The 21,516-nt window shown below is 40.6% G+C and overlaps 1 protein-coding gene across 2 annotated transcripts in view; it reads left to right on the top strand.

Moving 5' to 3' along the window:
- Window positions 1-21,516, top strand: part of SCFD2 (sec1 family domain containing 2) — a 386,919-nt gene that overhangs the window by 348,964 nt on the left and 16,439 nt on the right. For both annotated transcript variants that reach the window (XR_004230411.1, XM_031943952.1), the window contains exons 6-7: window positions 2,458-2,603; window positions 11,020-11,154. Coding sequence is in view for 1 of the 2 variants with exons in the window: in XM_031943952.1 (XP_031799812.1) it covers window positions 2,458-2,603; window positions 11,020-11,154 (281 nt within the window). In the remaining variant the exon portion in view is untranslated. The remainder of the gene's footprint in view (window positions 1-2,457; window positions 2,604-11,019; window positions 11,155-21,516) is intronic.

The raw sequence follows: 21,516 nt of genomic DNA, 5'->3' as shown, positions 1-21,516 counted from the left end.
CAGACCTGGGGCTTTGTGCACTATGGCACCATGTTAGCTCTGGTTGTTATATTAGCTATATAGATATTTTTGATGCATTTTCATGCATATCTATTTTGTATTATTTATTTCTTGAGATATGAAGTTGCTTTATTTGAGTGTTAGATCAGTCTCATTACTTTTTTTGGAAGCATTTCTGTAATCTTTCATTCCTTTTTTACAGCATATTTTATTTTGTTTTCATGAAGACCTCCAGTTATTGAATAACTATTCAGTAACTGTATAAAATGTCACATCATGCATAAAGTTGTCCCAATCAATTCCCTTTATCTGCAGTTTAACTAACCCTAAAATTAAATTCCATCAAAAGGACATAATCTGAAAGAACCTGTCTTGACAAATCTTGGCCCCAGAGAATAAATTTGAGATCAGAAGATGTGGATTCAAATCCTATTTCTGTCTCTGCCCATTTGATCTGATCACTTAACCTCTTTGGGCATTGATTCAATTGAATATACATTTATTACGTGCTTACTGTTTATCAGGTGCTGTGGATACAAAAAAGAGCCAAAAGCCAATCCCTGTTCTCAAAGAGCTCACAATCTAACAGAGGGAACAAGATGCAAATAAGTATTAACAGCAAGATATATAACATATACAAGATATATGTATGTATACTTAACAAGATATATAATACATACAAGATAAATAGGAAATGATTAATAGAGAGAAATCACTGGAATTAAGAGATTTTGCTGTGGATACAAAAAAGAGCCAAAAGCCAATCCCTGTTCTCAAAGAGCTCACAATCTAACAGAGGGAACAAGATGCAAATAAGTATTAACAGCAAGATATATAACATATACAAGATATATGTATGTATACTTAACAAGATATATAATACATACAAGATAAATAGGAAATGATTAATAGAGAGAAATCACTGGAATTAAGAGATTTTGCTGTGGATACAAAAAAGAGCCAAAAGCCAATCCCTGTTCTCAAAGAGCTCACAATCTAACAGAGGGAACAAGATGCAAATAAGTATTAACAGCAAGATATATAACATATACAAGATATATGTATGTATACTTAACAAGATATATAATACATACAAGATAAATAGGAAATGATTAATAGAGAGAAATCACTGGAATTAAGAGATTTTAGAGAAGAAGGTAGGATTTTAGTTAGGACTTAAAGGAAACTGGGGAGGTCAGTAATTGGACAGAGAAGGGAGAGCATCCCAGGCATGGAGACAGCCAGAGAAAATGAGCAGAGCTAAGCCATCAGATTCCTCATTTGCAAAATGAAGGGGGTGGAAGTAAATAAGGCCCTTCCAGTTTGAAAGCCATGATCCTATGGCCCCCCCTCCTTTCTGTGGTAAAGTGAAAGGGGAAAGGGGCAAGTGCTGTGGAGTGCTATGTACACAGCCAGCACCGATCTCCATTCCGGTTGGTTTTGTTTAACGAGTGCCTTTGGTTGGAGGTTGTGTTTAACTTCCCCAACATCAATTATTTTTGCAATTTTATCAATAATCTCATTCAATGCTGTGCACCAGGTTTCTGCACTGGCTGATGAGTTACTAAGGTCGTTCCCCCCATCATTGCAGCGTCTAGTGAGCTCATGCATTTGTTGCATGTTATCATTCTTTGACTTTACAACTCAACTTTTGTCTTGGAATTAGAAGTCCTTTGTTCTCTGAGTTCAAGAGTACAAAGTCAGGGATTCAGTTTAGTGAGAAAATAAAGATGTTAGATAAACTTGATACTGGAATATCTGCAGCTGCTGTAAGCAGGGAAAGATGCCGGTTTTGGGTGCTTATGGGAATCTCACTCATTTCCCATAGGTTTGATGTATCAACATTCACAGCTTTTACTCTTGTGCCATTTTCTAGGAATGTTCCCTCCATGAAACTCAAGGGTTGATTGTATCTCTCAAATGATGACATATTAAAACAAACCATACCCATAAAATTCATTATTAAAAATATCAAAGTTGATGACTCTTTCATTAACACAGCATTTGTAATTGCATCCATAATAATGTTTTTGTTAACAATATGTGTTTTTCAAGAGTTAGGAGGACAATATTTGTGATAAGAAAGGAAAAATAGGGAGATTTCATCAGAATTCTTTTCAGATTTAAAATTTTTACTCCTCCCTAATATTCATGAAATTAAAGACAGCTGATCCTAGACAGCTCTTCGTGTCACTTATGCCATCCTAACAAGTGAGACCAATGGCAAAGACTTCAACAGGGATCAAGTTCTAATTCTGTCAAACCCATTTCCTGGCTTTATATTCCTTTGTGTCCACGCAGAGCAAAACTAACCCAGTGGAGACACAGCTGGAGAAAATTAGTTAAAACAAATAAATAAACTGTTTTCAACTGTTAAATCTTAGCTTAAGCTATCATTATTAAAACACAAATTAAAGTTCTCTTCTTGCTCATAGAAATGTCTCTGTATTTTTCCAGAATGTGAATCTGCAATTAACCTGACATTTCAGAAGGCCAGAATAGCTGTGGATGAGCTCTTTGAGTCACTTCACGATATCACCACAGCCCGAAGTTTCATGAAACAGTTTAAATCTGTGTATGTTCCTGGAAGTCACACCCACCAGGCAAGTAACACGTGCTTGCAAATGACTTTTTAATCTATGCAGAATTGTTCCCAATTAAATTTTTTTTGGGGGGGAGAGGGACGGTGGGGAGATGGGTTTTACTCAGTAGAGCATCCTAAAGCCCTCTCAGACAGATGGAGATGTATACAGTGGAGAGAATAATGATACAGGAAGGTCTTTTGGAAGGAGCCCTGGCTGGGATCAATTCCTGATTCTGGCGCTTACTTCTGTGCTTCAGCAGGACGCTCATCTCCTTGCTGGCCCTTTTTCAATGGCCATTTCTCTTTTAACTGCTCAGTAATTAGCTTTTTAACAGTGTAATCTAGAATTTTCCCAGAAAGTCAAGTCAAGCTCACTGGACTATCATTTTCAGACTCTGTTCTCCTTCCTATGTTGAAAATCAGGGCAATCACCTCTCCGCTCCAACTTGTGATCTTTCTCTAGTCTTTCAAATAGTGGTGATACTTATAACTGATATATACACATATGAATATGTATATTTATATATACAAATATATGTGCCATATGTTATCAAATAATTATAAATTATATATTTTCTATGATATATAACAAAAAATTATGAACATATATATGTTCATGCTTGTTTCCTTTCCCCACCCCTACCCCCTTAAGTAATTTCCCATTGGTCTTATGGGTAATAAGTATACATTTGAACAGGTCTTCCTGACTCCAAGCCCAGCATTGGATCTCACGTGCTAATTGTCTTGCAATTAGAAGTCCTTTGTACTCAAAGCTCAATCGTACAAAGTCAGTGATTCAGGTTAGTGAGAAAATAAAGGTGGATGGCCTAGTGGATAGAGTTATGGACTTGAATTCTAAATGCCCCGAATTCAGATCTCTCTCCTCATGCTTATGGACATAACTCAGCCCATTAGTATGAGAGTTTTCTCCCTGACGGAGATCAAGGCCCTGCACCGCCATCGGAGAAAGGCAGAGTTGGCAAGAGCAGAAGGAAGGAGACTCCTTCAGGATCTGTAGCTTTTGACTTTAAACTCCAAGAGAAGAAATGGATGATCCCAAGCTCACTTCCTGTGGCTGAAGGGAAAGCTGAGGGGAGAGGAGCTAGTGGTCTTCACTGTGAAGGTTTTCTTGGAGGCAGCCTTAGTCTCAGTTGAAATAAATAATTACTCCAAAATGCAGCCAGCTGGTAAAAATGCAAACGTTTATTTCTCCTTCCAAATTAGCCCAGTTAGTTGAGGCCTATCTCTCTGCTCGGCTCCAAGAGATCTTGCAGCTTTGTCCTTGGCTTCTGCCTCTGCTTTCTTCAGCCTCCAGCCAGCACCAAGTTAGAAGATATGAATGAATCTCTCTTGCCTCGAAGATAGGGCTTGTAGGCTTTCTTCCAGAGTGTCTATCTCCGACCCCAGTCGATGTTCCCCCAAAAACTCCCTCGAGTCGATCACTGGAACTGTATTTATGCTACTTCTCTGAGAGTGGGATTGTGGGATATCTCCCAGCATGCTCTCTGAAATCTCCCAAACATGTGAACTCCATTGAGTTCTTAGATACTTATGAGCTCTCTAAAGGTGTGAACACAAGCATTGTTTCCATTAGTTATACTTAGTACCTAGTTCAAGTTCTGACCCAAAATAACTCTTTCTAAGATTAAATCAACTCCAATGGCTTAACACTTTGTAAAGATTCCAACACTTCACCATATTCCTCCCCTGCCCCTGCTCCCCTAGAGACATGGGTGATCTCGAGGAGACTCTTGTTGGGGCGAATCACCTCGCTGCCGGCCAGAGAGCTGCTTCACCCCATTTTGTTTACTATATATTTAACTATTTTGCTTTCTCCAATTTCTGGTTTACTACCAACTTGGGAAAATAGCTTTCTTTGCTAATTGCTGTAAGAGTGTTCATTATAAAGGCAGGGAATGATGGGAAGCAAGTCAAGTCTTGAATCGAGCTTGAGGCCATTCTTTCCCCATTAAGAGACAGCGATCAAAAGTTGAGCTTGAATCTAGAAACCACATTGCCTCAATGAATGATGTTTAAGAGAACAGAAACATAATTCTAGCTCCATTCCCCTTCTCTCTGAGGAAAGCAGAGTGGCTAGCTCCTGACTCCAGCTCCCTGCTTTCCCCCCTGGCAGGAATTAAAGCCTCCCTTGGGGGGGGGGGGGTAGAAGGAAGACCCTTCTGCCTCCCTTTGGGCCACACAATGACGTTCCCATACTGCCTGAGAGAACTGGCCTTTGCTGCCCAAAAGTAGGTCTTTCAGCACAGAATATCTTTTTAGTTTTATTTATAATATTCATTTATTTTTGTTTATCTGTAAAGTCATAGATGAGTAGTGGGCTGTTAGTGGAGGGGATTTCCATTTGGGAGTTCCAAGACTGATGGAATCTCAGATTTTTCTTAGGTATTAGGCCCTGGCCTTAGACAGGAAAGCCATTTCATGCCTGTTTCTCATTTTGATCCTCACGACAACTCTGCTGGTCAATGTGGGCAGGTATAATTAAACTCACTTTATGGATGAGGAGGTTAAGGCACAAAAAATGGTAAAGATGAGGCTCCAATGTGGATCTCCTGTGTCCCTTTCTTCTCTACCAGTCTCTTCCATTTCCTGAGCTCTACACTCCATCGGGGTGATTAAATTAATTGATGGTGGTGATAGCGATCTAATATTACCTCCTGCTAAGGGTTCTAGAAATATTGATGCAGACGGTCATTTAGACTTGCCTTTTAATTAAAAGCAAAATATTTTCTCCCTTTATTCAATGTACTAGGGGCCATAAAAATGAGAAATAAAATTACTTAGATAATTAATCATGTGTTGCTCGGTTATTAAAAAGGATAACCTTAAATTCTCTTGTAAGTCTGTCAGAGTAGCAGATTTGAACTAGGATATATGGTGACAGTTAGACAGCAGAATGACAAGAACCAAGTAAGATTTAGTGCGTTTATTGTAAATTTTGGCAGGGGGACCCTAATGAGGACTTGGAGTATTTATGGCCAGCAGTGAGGAGGACCTTGGCTAACTTCACATAGACATTTAGTTTATGTGACACACAGAAGTCACAGTTTCTCTTATAACTTAACATTTAATGTGTTTTTGGGAAATACCATGACAGTTTGCCAGGTGTCTCCTACCGGCCCCTGCCTCCACAACATGGTGTAAGATCTGCCAGGAATTCTACGTGTACGCCATCGCTTCCAGGGCTGGGGCTCCTTTCTGTGACTGGCAGGCTCAAGAACCCAACCTTATCGTCTCTATCCTTCTTCATAATATCAGCCATACTAACAGAGTTTAGGCCATTTACCCTGAAGGGGAAAGGGAATCAAAGGAGAAGAGAAAAGGCATTTATTTATCTACCTCCTATGTGCCAGGTGTTGTAATACAACAAAGTGTTGTGAGCACCTTATTTGTAATATATTATATAATTCGATGTTCACAATAACCTGAAAGGCTGGTATTATTATCATCATTTTACAGTTGGGGAAACTGAAGCAGGCTATGGTCAATGGCTTTCCCAAAGTCACACAGCTAGTAAGTGTCTGAGACTGAATTTCAACCAGTTTTCCTGCCCCCAGACCCAGTATTCCATGGATTGTACCATCCATTACCTCTGATTTGAGTGTCAAGAATCTCATTTCCACTGTTAGGTCCTGATGAGTGCAAATAATGAGTCCCCAGAAGTGTTCCTATATGTATTCCAATTCTATTTGAAATGATAATTATTTAAAATATGGTCACTTGGTTCCAGCCTGATTGGAAGTATCCAATGGAAATTCAAATAGTGTAAGTGCTTTGGGGCATTAATCGGGACCCTAGTGTATAGAAAGGGCACAAAAGGGAGGAGAGGTCCCTTGGGGAAGCTAAGTGGTAGAGCAGCTAAAGGACCAGTCTTGGGGCCAGGAAAATATGAGCTCAAATGCCCCCCTCAGACTCAGAGTTTAGGTGATCCTGTCATTTACTCATTCTCAGCTTTTTCTTATCTGTAAAATGGGTAGGATGTCCTCAGCCCTTTCTCGTGGGGTTTTTGTGGAAAACAAATAAGGTAATATATCCACTTTATTTATCCACTTACTATGTCAGCTGTTATTATCAACTTTTTTTTTTTTTCAAATACAGGCAACTATAGGCACACAATAGCAGACAGAGTCTAAAGTCTAGTCCTGACTTCTTTTTAACATCCTTTCTTTCTTAACTTTTTTGTATCATGGACTTTTTTGACAGTCTGGTGACTGCCTCTTCTAGGAATAGAAGTTTTTAAATGCTTAAGATAAAAGAAATAGGATTACAAGGGAATCGGTCCTACTGACATACAGTTTTAAAATAGTTTTTATTTTTTCTCAATAGTATTTCATTTTTTTCCAAATACAGGTAAAGATAGTTTTCAACATTCATTATTAAAAATAGTTTTGAAAATCAACTTGATATATCCCAGGTTGAGACCCCCTGACACTTGGAACTTTCCTCCTCTCTCGGATCCTGGAAATGTCTCTGTTCTTTACTTAGGGTCACCCTGTTGCTCCCTTCTGTCCAACCTGAGGTTGGCTCTGAGCTCCTCCGGAAACTGAAGGAGGGATAAACCTGGCCGAGGCTCCCCAGGCCCTGGTTACTTGAGCTGTGGTTCTGTGAGGAACCTGGCATCTCCAAGACTATCAGCCTCCACCTTGGAGCTGGTGAAGAACCAGTTCTGTTTCTGTGGGCAATGCCAAAGGCCCTTGGTGCTTATCCGTTGCCAATCACCTCTTCAAAAACCTGGCTGCATTTATTAGCATAGAGACAGAACAATTTCTCATAGATGCACAGAATGCACTCCCTCGGATGTATTTTACACACAGACATACAAAGGGAGGCTCTGCATCCCACAGGCACCAGCCTTTCATCCCTCTTAGTCAGCAAACTAGAAAATTCCATTCCTCAGGACAATCACGGAGCGTGAAAGGATGGTAAATAATTGTGGGGAGCTCACCCTTGAATCCTTTTAGTAGTCTCTGCAAACAGCTTAGAGCCCTTTTGGCCCCTGAGAGGCTCTAAAACCTACCCATGCTAACTGAGCAGAGGAGGAGCTCCCTGTCCTCTGTGGTGCTGGCACGTGGGAGGCGCCGAATGCTCTTCCACCCACATGGTGGTAGCTGTTCCCATGTCCATGGCACAGCCGTGGGCTTCACGGGGCAGAGACAGGTTACGGAGAGCAAGGGAGAGCTGGGGCTCTGACCCAGTGAGGCAGTGGTAATGTCCTTAGTCCTTAGTCAGCAAGCACTCAAATGCCCCGTGCAGGCAGAGTCCCGGGCCTGAACTCGGGCTGTGTGACCCTGGCAGAGGTTGCCCAGCTGCCCCATCTTTAAAAGTGGGAAAAAATAATACCCCCACTTCCAGGGTTGAGAGGAGGACCCCGCAGGGACAAATGTGAAGTGCTTAGCACAGGAGGTAGCATCTGGCGAGCGCTGTGTTAGCTGAGATAATGGTGGTGGTGATGGGGATGATGATGGTGGTGGTGATGATGAAGATGATGGTGGTCATAATGATGATGATGTTGATGGTGGTGATGGGGATGGGGATGATGATGGTGAAGATGATGGTGGTCATAATGATGATGGTGGTGGTCATAATGATGATGATGGTGGAGGGGATGATGGGGATGTTGATTACCAGGCATTGTACAAAGCACTTTCTTAAGGGTAGAATGTCCCTATCACCTTTTTTCTTTTTGGAGGAAGGAACAGAGTGTGGTAGGATAAATACCTGCCAGGGTTTCTCCACAACCTGGATTAGGGCCATACCTCCCTCTAACCTTAGCAGCTCCCAGCCCCCTCCCCTTCAATTCATTCTCCCTAAAAGGGAGACAACATTGTCCTGTCATGACAAAACTTCCCGATCACCCCAAAGCATATAAAGTTCCACCCGTATGGAGTCTGAGCCTCTCAGTCCTGATGAAAGATCCCAGTGCTCTGCCAGCTGACCAGCCCTGTTTCCATAAGGCAGCAGGGAGGCCACATTTCCCAAAACTGAACCTAAATGGGATTGCATCTTTCCTGATCTCTTTTCTATGTCGTGGCTAAGTAAACCAGTTTTTGCTGGCCGCTCAGTGACCAACAAGTATCCCATCTCTGCCCCTGAACCGACAGGGCTGAGGGTCAGGTCCCCCTCTCTCAGGGAGAAAGCGGGACAGGGCCCTAACAGATTGGGGAATCCTTTCAAGCCCAACACCACCGAGTGTTGAGACTTCAGACTTGTTCTTAACCCAGGATTTAAATTGGTTGTGTTTATTCAGGGGACTCGGCTACCTGACAATTGGAACACATAGTTTTTATTTTGTTTAAAATGATCTTTACCCTACAATTTCTCAAAGCAAATGCTTCTGTTTAATGTGCGCTTTAATCTCTTCCCCCAGTTGTTGCAACATTTGATTTATTGGTGTTTTTCAGCTGTGGCATTAGAGAGCTATTAAGCAGATGTTGTTCTCAGGGCATGTTGCTCATGACCTCTTCCAGACTTACTATCATAGGGATCTAACATGATAACCTTGGCATAAGATTGGACGTGTCTTGTGCAGACAACCCCCCTTGCCCAATTAATAAGGGGATTCAAGATCTGCAGCGTTCAAAGGGGTATTTTCCAAATTGTACAAGATGAAAGGCACCTGATAAAGCATTCAGGGGATTTAACCCTGGCCTGAGCTCTTTCTGCTTCTCAGCCAAAGCCTAGGCTCCATCCCAAGAACAATATGGGGGCTTAGCTCCCTTCCCCACTGGCTTCTTTTACTCGTGTCCCCAGATTCTGGTCCCGATGTCTTTTGTGACCGTATCATTCATCCGGTACCCCACCTCATCCATCCGCCTTGGACTCCTCAATCGGCAAAGCACAAATAAACAAGTAACAAGCATATATTACATAGTTGCTATGTGTCATACATTACACTAGACCCTGGAGATAGAAAGATAAAAACAAAATTGTCTTTGCCTGCAGAGTTTATATTCTACTGGGGAAAATAACGTTAACAAAAGAAGTAGGAAGAAAATCTCTGCCTAAGCAAGATAATTGTATAAATATGTTTACATATATTGGGTTTAACATATATTTTAACATATTTAACATGTAACTACCTGTCATCTAGGGGAGGAGGTGGGGAGGAGGGAAAAATTTGGAACAAAAGGTTTCGCAAGGGTCAATGTTAAAAAATTACTCCTGCGTATGTTTTGTAAATAAAAAGCTTTAATAAAAAAAATTTTTTAAAAAAGAAAACCTCTGCATATAGGCTAAACACTAACCTCATCTAATGAGCAGTTGCCTTGCTTACCTTCTCCATGGAGACCTAGCTCATTGTGACATGCCCAAGAACACTCAAGGTTTTCTGACATTAAAGGTGATGTTCTCTCCACAACAATCCAGTTGTATCCTGACAGCAAAGGGAGAGAGAGGGATGGGTGGGTGGATGAGTGAGGATGGGTGGATGAATGAATAGACTAATAGATTAGATAGATAGGACAAACAGATTGATGAATAGATACACTGATGCAAAGATAAATAGATAATAATAGATGGATGAATAAGTTAATAGAGAGATTTATAGGTAGAAAAAGAGATTTATAGGTAGAAAAAGAGATTTATAGGTAGAAAAGAGATTTATAGATAGAAAAGAGATTAATAGAAAAGAGATTTATAGGTAGTAAAGAGATTTGTAGGTAGAAAAGAGATTTATAGGTAGTAAAGAGATTTATAGGTAGAAAAGAGAATGAATAGATGGATTAAAATATATAGATATAGATAGAGAATGAATGAATAAACAGATGGGTGGGTAAATGAATAATGACTGGATAGATAAATCCTTCCTGGCAGTAATGAACATATACCAAGAACTTCTCTCAAAGACTGAGACTGTCTTCAAGTGAGTATTAAACTATTATATTTTATTCTCTAATTTCATAAGCTAAAATGTTGCTTTCTATCTGGCTTGGAAAAGTGTTGACTTCTCTTTCCTCCCCTCTTTCCCCTCCACCCAAAATTGCAGTTTTTGGATAGTTATTCCAGTAGATCAATTGGACACATATCTTCCTTTTTTTTATTTTTTTTTTTTTATTTTTTTTTTTTTAATTAATAGCCTTTTATTTACAGGTTATATGCATGGGTAACTTTACAGCATTAACAATGGCCAAACCTTTTGTTCCGATTTTTCACCTCTTACCCCCCACCCCCTCCCCCAGATGGCAGGATGACCAGTAGATGTTAAATATATTAAAATATAAATTAGATAAACAATAAGTATACATGACCAAACCAGTCTTTTGCTGTACAAAAAGAATCAGACTCTGAAATATTGTACAATTAGCTTGTGAAAGAAATCAAAAATGCAGGTGGGCCTAAATATAGGGATTGGGAATTCAATGTAATGGTTTTTATGGACACATATCTTTCACTAATGCGGTAACATTTTACCTTTTCAGGCAACCTATAAGCCATTGCTGAAGCAGATTGTGGAGGAGATAGTTAATCCAGAGCGACCAGATTCTGGCGATATTGAGCACGTGTCTTCGGGCCTCAGTGACCTGCTTAAAACGGGATTTAGCATGTTCATGAAGGTAAAGCAGCTACATGGAGATAATCTACCTGCAGGATTGCAGGTCGTTGTGCAGAGAACTGAAATGAGGGTGCATCATTAGCATAAGTGAGCTCTCCTCAGAAGCTTTGGGTGTTTTGTTTTATAATCGAGACACTCATGTCCATGAAAATTAGAGACAAAGAATTGAGATAGTGGCAGATCCTCAAACCTTAGCACTGCAGTCATATATTAAACCTATAATTCCGGGGTCAACTGGGTTTTTCTAAGTAGGAGTCAGGTGTTATTAATTTACATGTTCTCTAAAAATTTATGCTATTCCTCTCCTCTCTAGATTATTCAGTGGCTCCCCAGTGCCTCCAGGATTAATTGTAAATTATTCAACCCTTCACAGTCTGATTCCTGCCCATCTTTCTAGATTTACTTCACATTCCTCCCCTTGAGACATTCTTTATTCCAGTAAAATTAAGCTACTTGCTGTTCTTGAGCATTAATCTCCCATGGCTTTACCCAGACTGTTCTCCCTAACAAGAATGCTCTCCCTCCTCCTCCCTACCTCTTAGCTCTATTCCAGGGGTCCTCAAACTTTTTAAATAGGGGGCCAGTTCACTGTCCCTCAGACTGTTGGAGAGCCAGACTATAGTAAAAACAAAACTTTTGTTTTGTGGCCTTTAAAGAAACTTCATAGCCCTGAGTAAGGGGGATAAACGTCCTCAGCTGCTGCATCTGGCCCACGGGGATGTAGTTTGAGGACCCCTGTAGAATCCTTACTTCCTTCAGGGAAGGATTTTCTGATTCCCCAAGTGATGGGGTGCTTCTCTCCCTCTGATGTCTTGGATTTATTCATCTCCTTAACTCAATGTGCCTGTTTCCCACTAGAATGCAAAGTCACTGGGTTCTGCAGTAGTACATGCCTGACATCTCTGCTTTGCTTGAGCCCGAGTGGGCTAAGCTGATCTGCTATCCACTCTAAATTCAGTGTTAATATGGGGATCAAGGTAGGGCCAGCCTGCTGAGTTAGCCCTATATGTACTAGAAGTACAAATAGTCTGGGAAAGAGAGACCCTATCTTTAAAAAAAACAAAAACAGCAGATTCTTTGAGTTCAGAAACTATTCTTTTTCATCATCCTATGCCTGGTTCCCAGAAAAAAAAATGACTTGCAAATAGTAGAAGTTTAATAAATGTTTGTTGAATTGAATTACATATAGATGAAGACTTTTTCTAAAATTATTGGCAGCTGGGTGGTACAGTGGATAACACTGTTGGATCTCACTTGAATCAGCACAACTGATTTCAAACACCAGCTGTATGACTCTGGGCAAGTCACTTAAATCTCTGTTTGCCTCAGTTTCCTCATCTGTAAAATGGGAATAATAATATCTACCTGGCAGGATTGATATAAAGTACTTGGCACTTTATATAATAGGCACTATATAAATATTTTTCCCTCCCTCATTCCCAACACTTGGCTAGTTGTGAACCATGTTTCGGTGTAAACTAAGGCCATATACCACTTCCTTTTTTTTTTTTTTTTTATTTCATTCATTCAACCAACATTCATTAAATGTTAAATATAAGAAATAGACTGTTCAGTAAGAAGTTTGAGGTATGATTCTGTTCAGGTCTCACCAGGCTCCCACACCATCACTTCCTGAACAACAACTATACTTTTTTCTGCTTAACAGAAAACTTGCTGATGAAATCCAGAATTTCTCTAATTACTATTGGGCGGGGGTGAGGGTAGCAAGGATGTTCAAATATTAAGCAACACTGGATGTGAGGATGAAGATAGAAAAAACTTCTTTATTTAATCTGCTTTTCCAACTCTATAAATTTTTTTCTATGTTTAAAACATAAAGTTGCTAAATTTACATTAATCTAAACAAGATGATTGGTAGATCAAAATAAGTGCATGATTTACACATAAAGGGTGATAACCATAAGAAAACTAAGAGAGCATGAAATAGTTTATCTATCAGATTTATAGATAGGGGAAGAATTTAGGACCAAAGAAAATACAGGGAGCATTACAAAATGTAAAGGAGATAATTTTGAATATACAAAATCAGAAAGTTTTTGAACAAACAAAACCAATGCAAACAAAATTATAAAGAAAGCAGAAACCTGGGGAAAATTTTTGCAATAGGTATCTGTGATAAAAGCTTCATTTCTCAAATATATAGAGAAATGAAGCAAATTTATAAAATACAAGTCATTCCCCAATTGATAAATGGTCAAAGGATATGAGCAGACAATTTTCAGACAAAGAAATCAATTTCTATGGTCTCTCTATAGTCTCTCCATAGTCATATGAAAAGAAAAATGCTCTAAATCTCTATTAATCAGAGAAATATAAATTAAAACAGCTCTGAGGTACTGCTTCATACTTTATTGCAGGGCCTTTGGGAAACTGGGACAGTAATTTATTGTTAGTGGAGTTGTGAATTGATTCAACCATTCTGAAATGCAATTTAGCATTCTGCCCAAAGGGCGATGAATCTGGCCATACCTTTTGATCCAGCAATACCACTAATACCACTGCTAAATCTATGTCCCAAAGACCTCCAAAAAGGGGGAAAGGACCTATTTGTTCAAAAACATTTATAGCAGCTCTTTTTGTAGTGGCTAAGAATTAGAAATCAAAGCTGTGGTTAAAAGATTATAATGAAATATTATTGTGCTATAAGAAATGGCAAGCAGGATGATTTCAGAAAAACCTAGAAAAGACTTATATGAACTGATTCAAAGTGGAGTGAATAGAACAAGGAGCATGTTGTACACAGTTAGCAGCAATATTATTCAGTTAAGAACTGTGAATGACATAATTATTCTCAGCAATACAATGATCCAAGACAATCCCAAAGGACTCATGATGAACCATATAATCTGCCCTCTGAGAAAGAACTGATATTGAGTATAGACCAAGTATGCTATTTTTTGTTTTCTTCTTTCTCTTTCTTTCTTTTTCTTTTTTTCTGTCTTCCTTCTTTACTTCCTTCTTTTTTCTTCCTGTCTCCCTTCCTTCCTTCCTTCCTTCCTTCCTTCCTTCCTTCTTTCCTTTCTTTCTTTCTTTCTTTTTCTTTCTTTCTTTTTCTCTCTTTCTCCCTCTCTCTCTTTCTCTCTTTCTCTCTTTCTTCCTTTCTTCCTGTCTTTCTGTCTTCCTTTTTCTGTCTTTTTTCTTTCATTTAAGTCTTCTTGTACAAAATAACTAGTATGGAAATATTTTACATAATTGCAAAAAAAAGTTCATGATCTAAGTTGATTTAGAAATGACTATATTAGCAACTTGCTTTTTTTTTTCTATCTGTTGAGATATCATCAATTTTAGGGGAGGATGTTATTCAGCACTCTGTGTCCAAAGCCTTCTAGTTTTCTTTCTGAATATTCAGTGTGTGTGTGTGTGTGTGTGTGTGTGTGTATGTGTGTGTGTGTGTGTGTGTGTGTGTGTGAATAAACAAACAAAAACTACTAAATGTTGACCTCCTTCCTGTACTTTGCCTGGTGTTCCAAATATAATAACATTTAGAAATTGCAGATTTTTTTTTTTCATCTTCAAAGATGTTTTGAAAATGCAAATTAATCTGCATGGAAGATCTTGCCTTTTTGAGTTCAGTAATATATATTCCTGGAAAAGAAGTGCCATCCTGGAACTGAAGGAAAAACCAGCTCTGAAGTTCTGAACCAGTGAATGTGCCCCTGGCTCATGTTGTGGACCTGAGGTGGGATGGAGCCCAGATGTCCTGGGTCAGGGACTTTTTCCTCCACCCTTGCCTCTTCAGAAGTGTGTGAGGACCCAGAGTTGAGTGTGACTGAGTCGAGTTAGCTTGGGTTTCTGAAGCTTATTCCCTTTTCTCAGGGATCCCCAATCTAGCCATGCCTCCAGAACGTGAGTTGCCCCTGATCCTCCCTCATCCAACAAATTGGGTCTTGCCCCTCTAGGCTGAGATTGCTTTCCTCGTTTATGCTCTAGAATGAGATCTGAGGACTATAGAAATACTCAGATGTCTTTTATCCCATGTCAGGGGGCCTTCCACTTTTCATAGCCACCTCCAGAAAGTAACATTTAAAAATCACACCTTTTCTGTGTTTCTTCCTGGGACTGTGAGCAGCCTTCCTGGTTCCCAGGCCCAGAAGTACTAAAGTGGGCGTCATCTTGGAAAACATTCTGGGACCCCCTGGGCCAGGATTTTATTTATTCCTTGTTTCTCTCCTCCACTGAACCCCCTCCTGAAAGAAGGCCTTATGAGGAATTGCCCCTGTGGCTTGAAACTGATCTCAAAGAGGGGTTTCCAAGTAATGGATTTAAGGAACAGGAATTCTTGCCCTCCCAGCAGCTGTCAGGAGCTGTTCCTTGGTCTCAGCTGCCAGGGGCCCCTCCTGTCAGTTGCCGGGAGTCCTTCTCATCTGTCAGCTGGAGATTTAGAGGGCCATCAGCACACCCCATGAAGTCTCCTCACCACTCCAGGCCCCACCCAAAGTCTTGGTCTATTTTTCCACATGGGTCTTGTTTCAGAGAGCCTAATCAGCAAGATAAGCTCAGGTCTGTGTTTCCAGGGTATAAATAAGTCGGACGGGATGTAATGAGCATCAGGCAATGGGGGTCCTTTTGGGGCACTACTTGTGATTTACTAAAGGGCCCTGCTGGAAAATGGAGGTAGTTTTCATGAAGGAAAGATTACACTTATCAGCAAGGGATCTAGTGAAGCCTTTAGACCCCTTCTCAGAACGCTTTTGAACTCATAAAATAAAATACATAGGGTTACAAAGAAAAAAATTATGTTGAAATACAGTTATCAAACATTTATGTGTATTTTTTTAAGTTCACCACTTCTTAAGAAGAACCTCTTATCTCATTAACCAAAGAATCCTTACACTTACAGACCAGACAGATCTCTCATCCGGGCTTTGCTCGAACACTTCCAGTGAAGGGAACTCTCAAAGTCCCATGCTGCTTTGGGTCATTTCTCGATGCTATGATTTTTTTTTCTTGACATTAAATCTAAGTTTTTGTATTGGCAACTTCTGTCCATTTTCCCTGATTTTCTTGGCTAAGCATTCCCAGCTCTTTAACCATTTCTGATGAAACAGACTCCAAGCTTTTATCATCCTGTCTGAGCTTCTCTGGATGCTTGCCAAGTTATCGCATCAATTTATGGTTATTAGTAGCAAGTTCTTCCATATTCAGGTTCTATCTGTTCAGCAGCTGAGTACTACAATCCTGGACCAGGAGTTCTGAAGACCAGAGTTAAGTCCAGCCTTGGACACTTAATCACCAGACAAGTCACTTAACTTCAGTCTGCCTCAGTTTCTTCATCTATACAATCTACCTCCTGGAGTTGTGAGGATTAAATGAGATAATAATTGTAAAATACTTAGCACAGTGCCTGGAACATAGTTGTCACTGTATAAATGTTAGTTGTTATTATTGTTCTAGCTGTGTAACCCTAAGCAAATCACTTAACCTCTGCCTGTCAGTTTTCCCAGCTGTAAAATGGGGATAAAAATAGCCTCTACCTCCCAGAGTTGAGGATTAAATGAGATAATGTTTGTAAAACACTTAGCACGGTGCCTGACATATGGTAAGCACCATATAGCTGCTAGTTATTGTGATCATGATTCCTGACTCAGTATGGTTTGGTAGGGATACCAGTTCTCTCTCAGAATCCTGGTGTTGACTCCTGTCATGGGCCAGTAGACTCTCTACCTTCCGATTTCTGCCTCACTCATTGTCTTCCCCCTCTCCCAGCAGAACAGAAGGCAGGTTGCCTTGGCCACTTTCTGTTGAGGGGACGTTGCTCCCTGGCTATTTATAGCCATTTCTGCTGCTGTTCTGTTCTGGACCTGGGGTCAATCCCCTGCTTCCTCCACGGTGAAGTCATACTTGTAACAAAAAAAAAAAAAAAACCCAAGGAGACAGAGTTTGGTCAAATGATCCTGGCTGGAGTCTTTCTACGATGAAGGAAGGTCGGTGATTGTTGGAGACACAATGGGCAGACTCTCTGGCTTGTTCACCAGGAAAATCCCTTGCCCAAGAGCCCTCTCAGGGGACAGTCTAAGAAAAGCAAGTGGAGAATCCTCCAAGCTCGATATGGCCCAGAGGAGCAGCCGAGGCTTCCCTGGACCTTTTGTGCGGCTCAGCCAGAAACAGATCTATTTTCTTCAACTCCTTGGTCTTCCTTTTGCTATTGCCCTCAAGTCAAAGGCAAAGTTTCTATCTGCTTTGAAAAAAAATATCCAATGCCATAAAAATAAATGTTCATCATTGAAGATGATTCAGATATGACCTTTCCTAAGAGAGACAGATGAAGTGGGGATCTCTTGGGATCATTCCCGGCTCTGGGATTCTCTAAGGTAGAGCTTCTTGAACTTTTTCCACTTAAGACCCCTTCTCGCTTGAGAAATTTTTATATCTATAGAGTTATATAAAATAGGTATGCAAATCAAATCTTTACTGATAACAAATCCTAATTTCATGAGTCTACATTCAGTTAGAAGATCCCCTGTGTAACCACAGTTTAAGAAGCTGGACTTTATAGAATTCAGAGCTGGACTCCCCTCTAATGGAAAGCCTTCGGATTATGGAGAACATGTGAATTTTGTTGGCCATGGTACTGCCAGGGAGCTGGGAGGCTTCCTCCAGGGGTAAGGGACTTCTGAGCCTTTGGGGAGCCATGTGACTCTGGGCAGAAGCACCTTCCTCCTCCTGGAGCACATCCCTCTCTCTAATAGCCTGTTTGACCCCTTGCTCATTTGTGGAGACCTCAGCCAACTCCTACAGCGCCACGCTCTAGGGATCCTTGTGACTCTTGTCATTTAGATGAAGGATTAAGAAGGATGCCTAGAAATTGGAAGATATTCCGCAGCGAAACAGACTCTCAAGACACACTGCCAGAAGCCCCAAAATAACTTTGGCTTCTAATACTTCTTAAGACTTTAGAAATATGTTTTCTCTTTCCAGATGGTAGAGAGTCTCCTGAGTGTCTTGGCCTGGGCTTTGAATGCACAGATGCTTGGTGGGGCTTTGGAGACAGCTCTAAAGGCAGCTTCTGTGCTGCGGGGAAATGGAAGCCTTGCTTCCAGACACTTTGAAGTAGATCCAACACATTAATTTTTTTTTAAGCATTGTAAAATATCTCCAGGCAGCGAGGATGCATTTGCACTCGTTTCTCAGTGTTAAACGGTCCCTTCGTTTCTGAGGGCAGAAAAGGTACGGCAGCTCGTTTCTCCCCTTGCTGATGCCCCACTCTGCAATTTGCCGAGATTCATTTCTTCAGATTATTTTGGTCTTCTCTCCTGAGGAACATCGTGTTCTAGTTTTGCCACTTACAAAGCAAAGGGTCTCTTGGGCAATGTCCGACTGAATTCTGTGGGGTGGGTTGTTTTGTACAGCCTTCTGAATTGCACAGGCCCCGGGTGCCCCGCCAAGGATGAAACCGAGCGGTCTTTCCGAAACTCCTCTCCCTGAGGTCAGAAAGTTGCCTTAACAAGCCTGGCCCACATTCAGACTCTGTAGGACCAGGAAGGCTGCAGCAATGAAAAGACAGGCAGACACGCGGCCTCTCCTTTCCTGAGTTATTTTTTTTCCGCTGTGTTTCTGAAAACCTAGCAGGCCTCCTAGTTCACAGGAAATTCAGTCATGGCTCTTTACTTTCCTGGATGTACTCCATTGGGACCCTTTGCATGCAGTGATTTGGGGAGGGCCGTGAGCCCCAAGGATCATGTGTGCACCTCCCTGAGATACCAAGAAAGTACTTCGAGTCCACCACAGTCTGATGTTCAGTCGAAGGATGGACTGTGGTTAGCCACATAAAACTTTTGGCTTCAAAAGAAAGGGCCTTTGGGGGTGCACTATCAGGAGGGAAGAAGCTCTGGCACAGACTCGCATTCTTAAGGCAGCCTCCCAGTACCCAGAGGGACGGCCTGCCCCAAACCCCCGGGCATCTGCAGCCCCTTGGGCTCTGCCCCAGAAAAGCGAGATAGCAATCTAATTAATAAATCAATAGCATGCCTCAACCCTTTCGGCTGAAGCTTTAATTTAATTTAGGGCTTGCATGTCTAATGGGGAGTACGCTTTATGTGCATTTCTGGAATTTGTGGTTTGGATTTTGGTCTCCTGAAAAATAATATCTTTTTATATAGACTCCATGTGTTTGGACCCAGGCTTGTTTTGACTGAAAGAAATGATTTGTCAAGATGTTTTCTCTGCAGGAGAAGCCATGAGGGTGTTTTATCTATCATAAAAATGCAGGGCCAGTTTACTTCTTGCTACCTTCTCTTTTTAACAAGCTTCCCCTTTCAAAGGTGCTATTGCATTTAGTGCATCCACAGTCATGGATACATGGATACATTTAAGTCCAGTAAGGGAGGCAAGGAGTGTCTTTGGTACCCAGTCGATAAATCGACACAGTTCTCTAAAATGGCAGCAATTGGGGAGAGCCTTCACCCACTCAACTCAGGAGACAAAGTGAAAGTGTAATGGTAGTAAACTCAACTGAGAACCAGGAACCACTCACTCTTTCTCTCTTGAGGACAAAATTTATGTCCCCAAACTATTTATGCTCCTTTGCTCCAAAGATACCACTATCAAGGCTATTCTGTATCCGCGATACAGAGAAGGAGCCTTCATATACACAAATATTTACAGCATATTCTTTGTGATAGGAAAGTAGAATCAAAGAAGCAGCAAATTGTGGCATTTGAATGTAATGGAATATTATTGTGCAATAAGAAATGAATATGAGGAAATTAAAAAAAAAACTTGAGCAGACTTGTATGAACTGATGCAAAGTAACCAAATTGGAATGATTTCCACAATGACTGAAATAATGGAAAGGAAAATAATTGTGAAAAATATAACTATGTTAATTAATGCAACCTCAAATCTGGGCTTTTACCAATGATAGATAACATTTGTATCATGCTGCAAGGTTCGCAAAGAATTTTACAAATATCTCATTTGATCCTTGCAACAACGCTTAAGAGCAAGGTACTATTTTTATCCCCATTTTACAGGTGAAGAGACTGAGCCAGGCAGTAAGTTTTAAGCAAATGACTTGGCCAAGGTCACACAATTAGAAGGGTCTTTGGGCATATTTTAATCCCTATCTTCCTAACTCCAGGCCCTATTTAAGTGCATCCAAGAGGATAAGAAACTGCATAGTACCATGTGAACAGCACTACTTTTTCATGTTCAATATGTCTCAGTCCCTATTCATGTGTCCTTGGTCCCTCCTGGACCTCAGACTTCTCATCAGTGAAATGAGAGATGGATTTGGACCAGATGATCCCTAACATCTCTTCTAGCTATGATCTTATGGCAAAATGTGTCTCCTTTCTCTAACATAGAGACAGTGACCTCATCAGGAATGATAAATATGTTGGTTTAGTTTAATTATCTGTTACAGGGGAGAATTCTGTGGTAGGGAAGTGACATGTTAAAGGGAAAAAATCAATGGAATGTTTAAACAAAAAAAAAAATAATAAAGTTCAGCATAAGTGAGATATTCACTGCTGTTGTTACTATTATTACCTCCCTTACAAGTTGTTTTGAAAATGAGATGAGAGAACAGACATGTAAGCACTTTGGAAATTGCAAAGTCAAAGACGACTTAAGGAATTATCGTTGCTCATCTTGAATGCATTTGCCCCTGCTGAATTGTCTACCCTACCCCATAGAATAATGCCATGACCAAATTAAATAGAGCCTGTAGTCTTTAAGGAGATAATCATATGAGAGTTGCATAGGATGGTTGGTGGTCTCCTAATTTGGTTTAGGAATATTCTATACAAACTTAACTACTGTTTCCCAAAGAAATTAGGTAACTGGCAGATTTTTCTAAAGGATGAGAAAACTAAAGGTTTAAAGAGATAGAAATTAATTTTGTTTTGTCTTTTTTTTTATTTCCTTCATTTTGAAAATATTTTCATGTAAATTTATTGGGGAAAAAAACTGTCAGTCGCTTCTTACGTCATACTTGGTAGATCAGTAATCAAGGAGTTGTCCCAAAGAGAGCATTCAGCTTAGGATTTATTGTCCTTTCTGTTCAAAGACACTCTAGCTGATGTCACCATTTCCTGTGGATGACCCATCGTCAGCAAGACCCCGATATGGGGAGATGATTGAAGGATTGGTAAAATGTTGCAAAGTGTGGGGAGAGTGAGGGCACCTGACCTTTGTATATTCTAGAGAGAAGCAGGTCATGGGGAAGAAGAGCCAGAAAAAGGAAACAGCAGAGGATTGGGGGGGAAGCAACAGGGATCTTCTGGTACCCCATCGAGAGCTGTGAAGAAACCGGAAGCGGCGGGAACCTTGCACCTGGTCACCCCACCAGACAGAGACCACCGTGGACATCAAAGGGTCCCGCTGGGCATGTGTCCAAGCC

Source organism: Sarcophilus harrisii, chromosome 6, assembly GCF_902635505.1.
Source record: "Sarcophilus harrisii chromosome 6, mSarHar1.11, whole genome shotgun sequence".
Lineage (NCBI taxonomy): Eukaryota > Metazoa > Chordata > Mammalia > Dasyuromorphia > Dasyuridae > Sarcophilus > Sarcophilus harrisii.
This window is presented reverse-complemented; position numbering and strand designations above follow the sequence as displayed.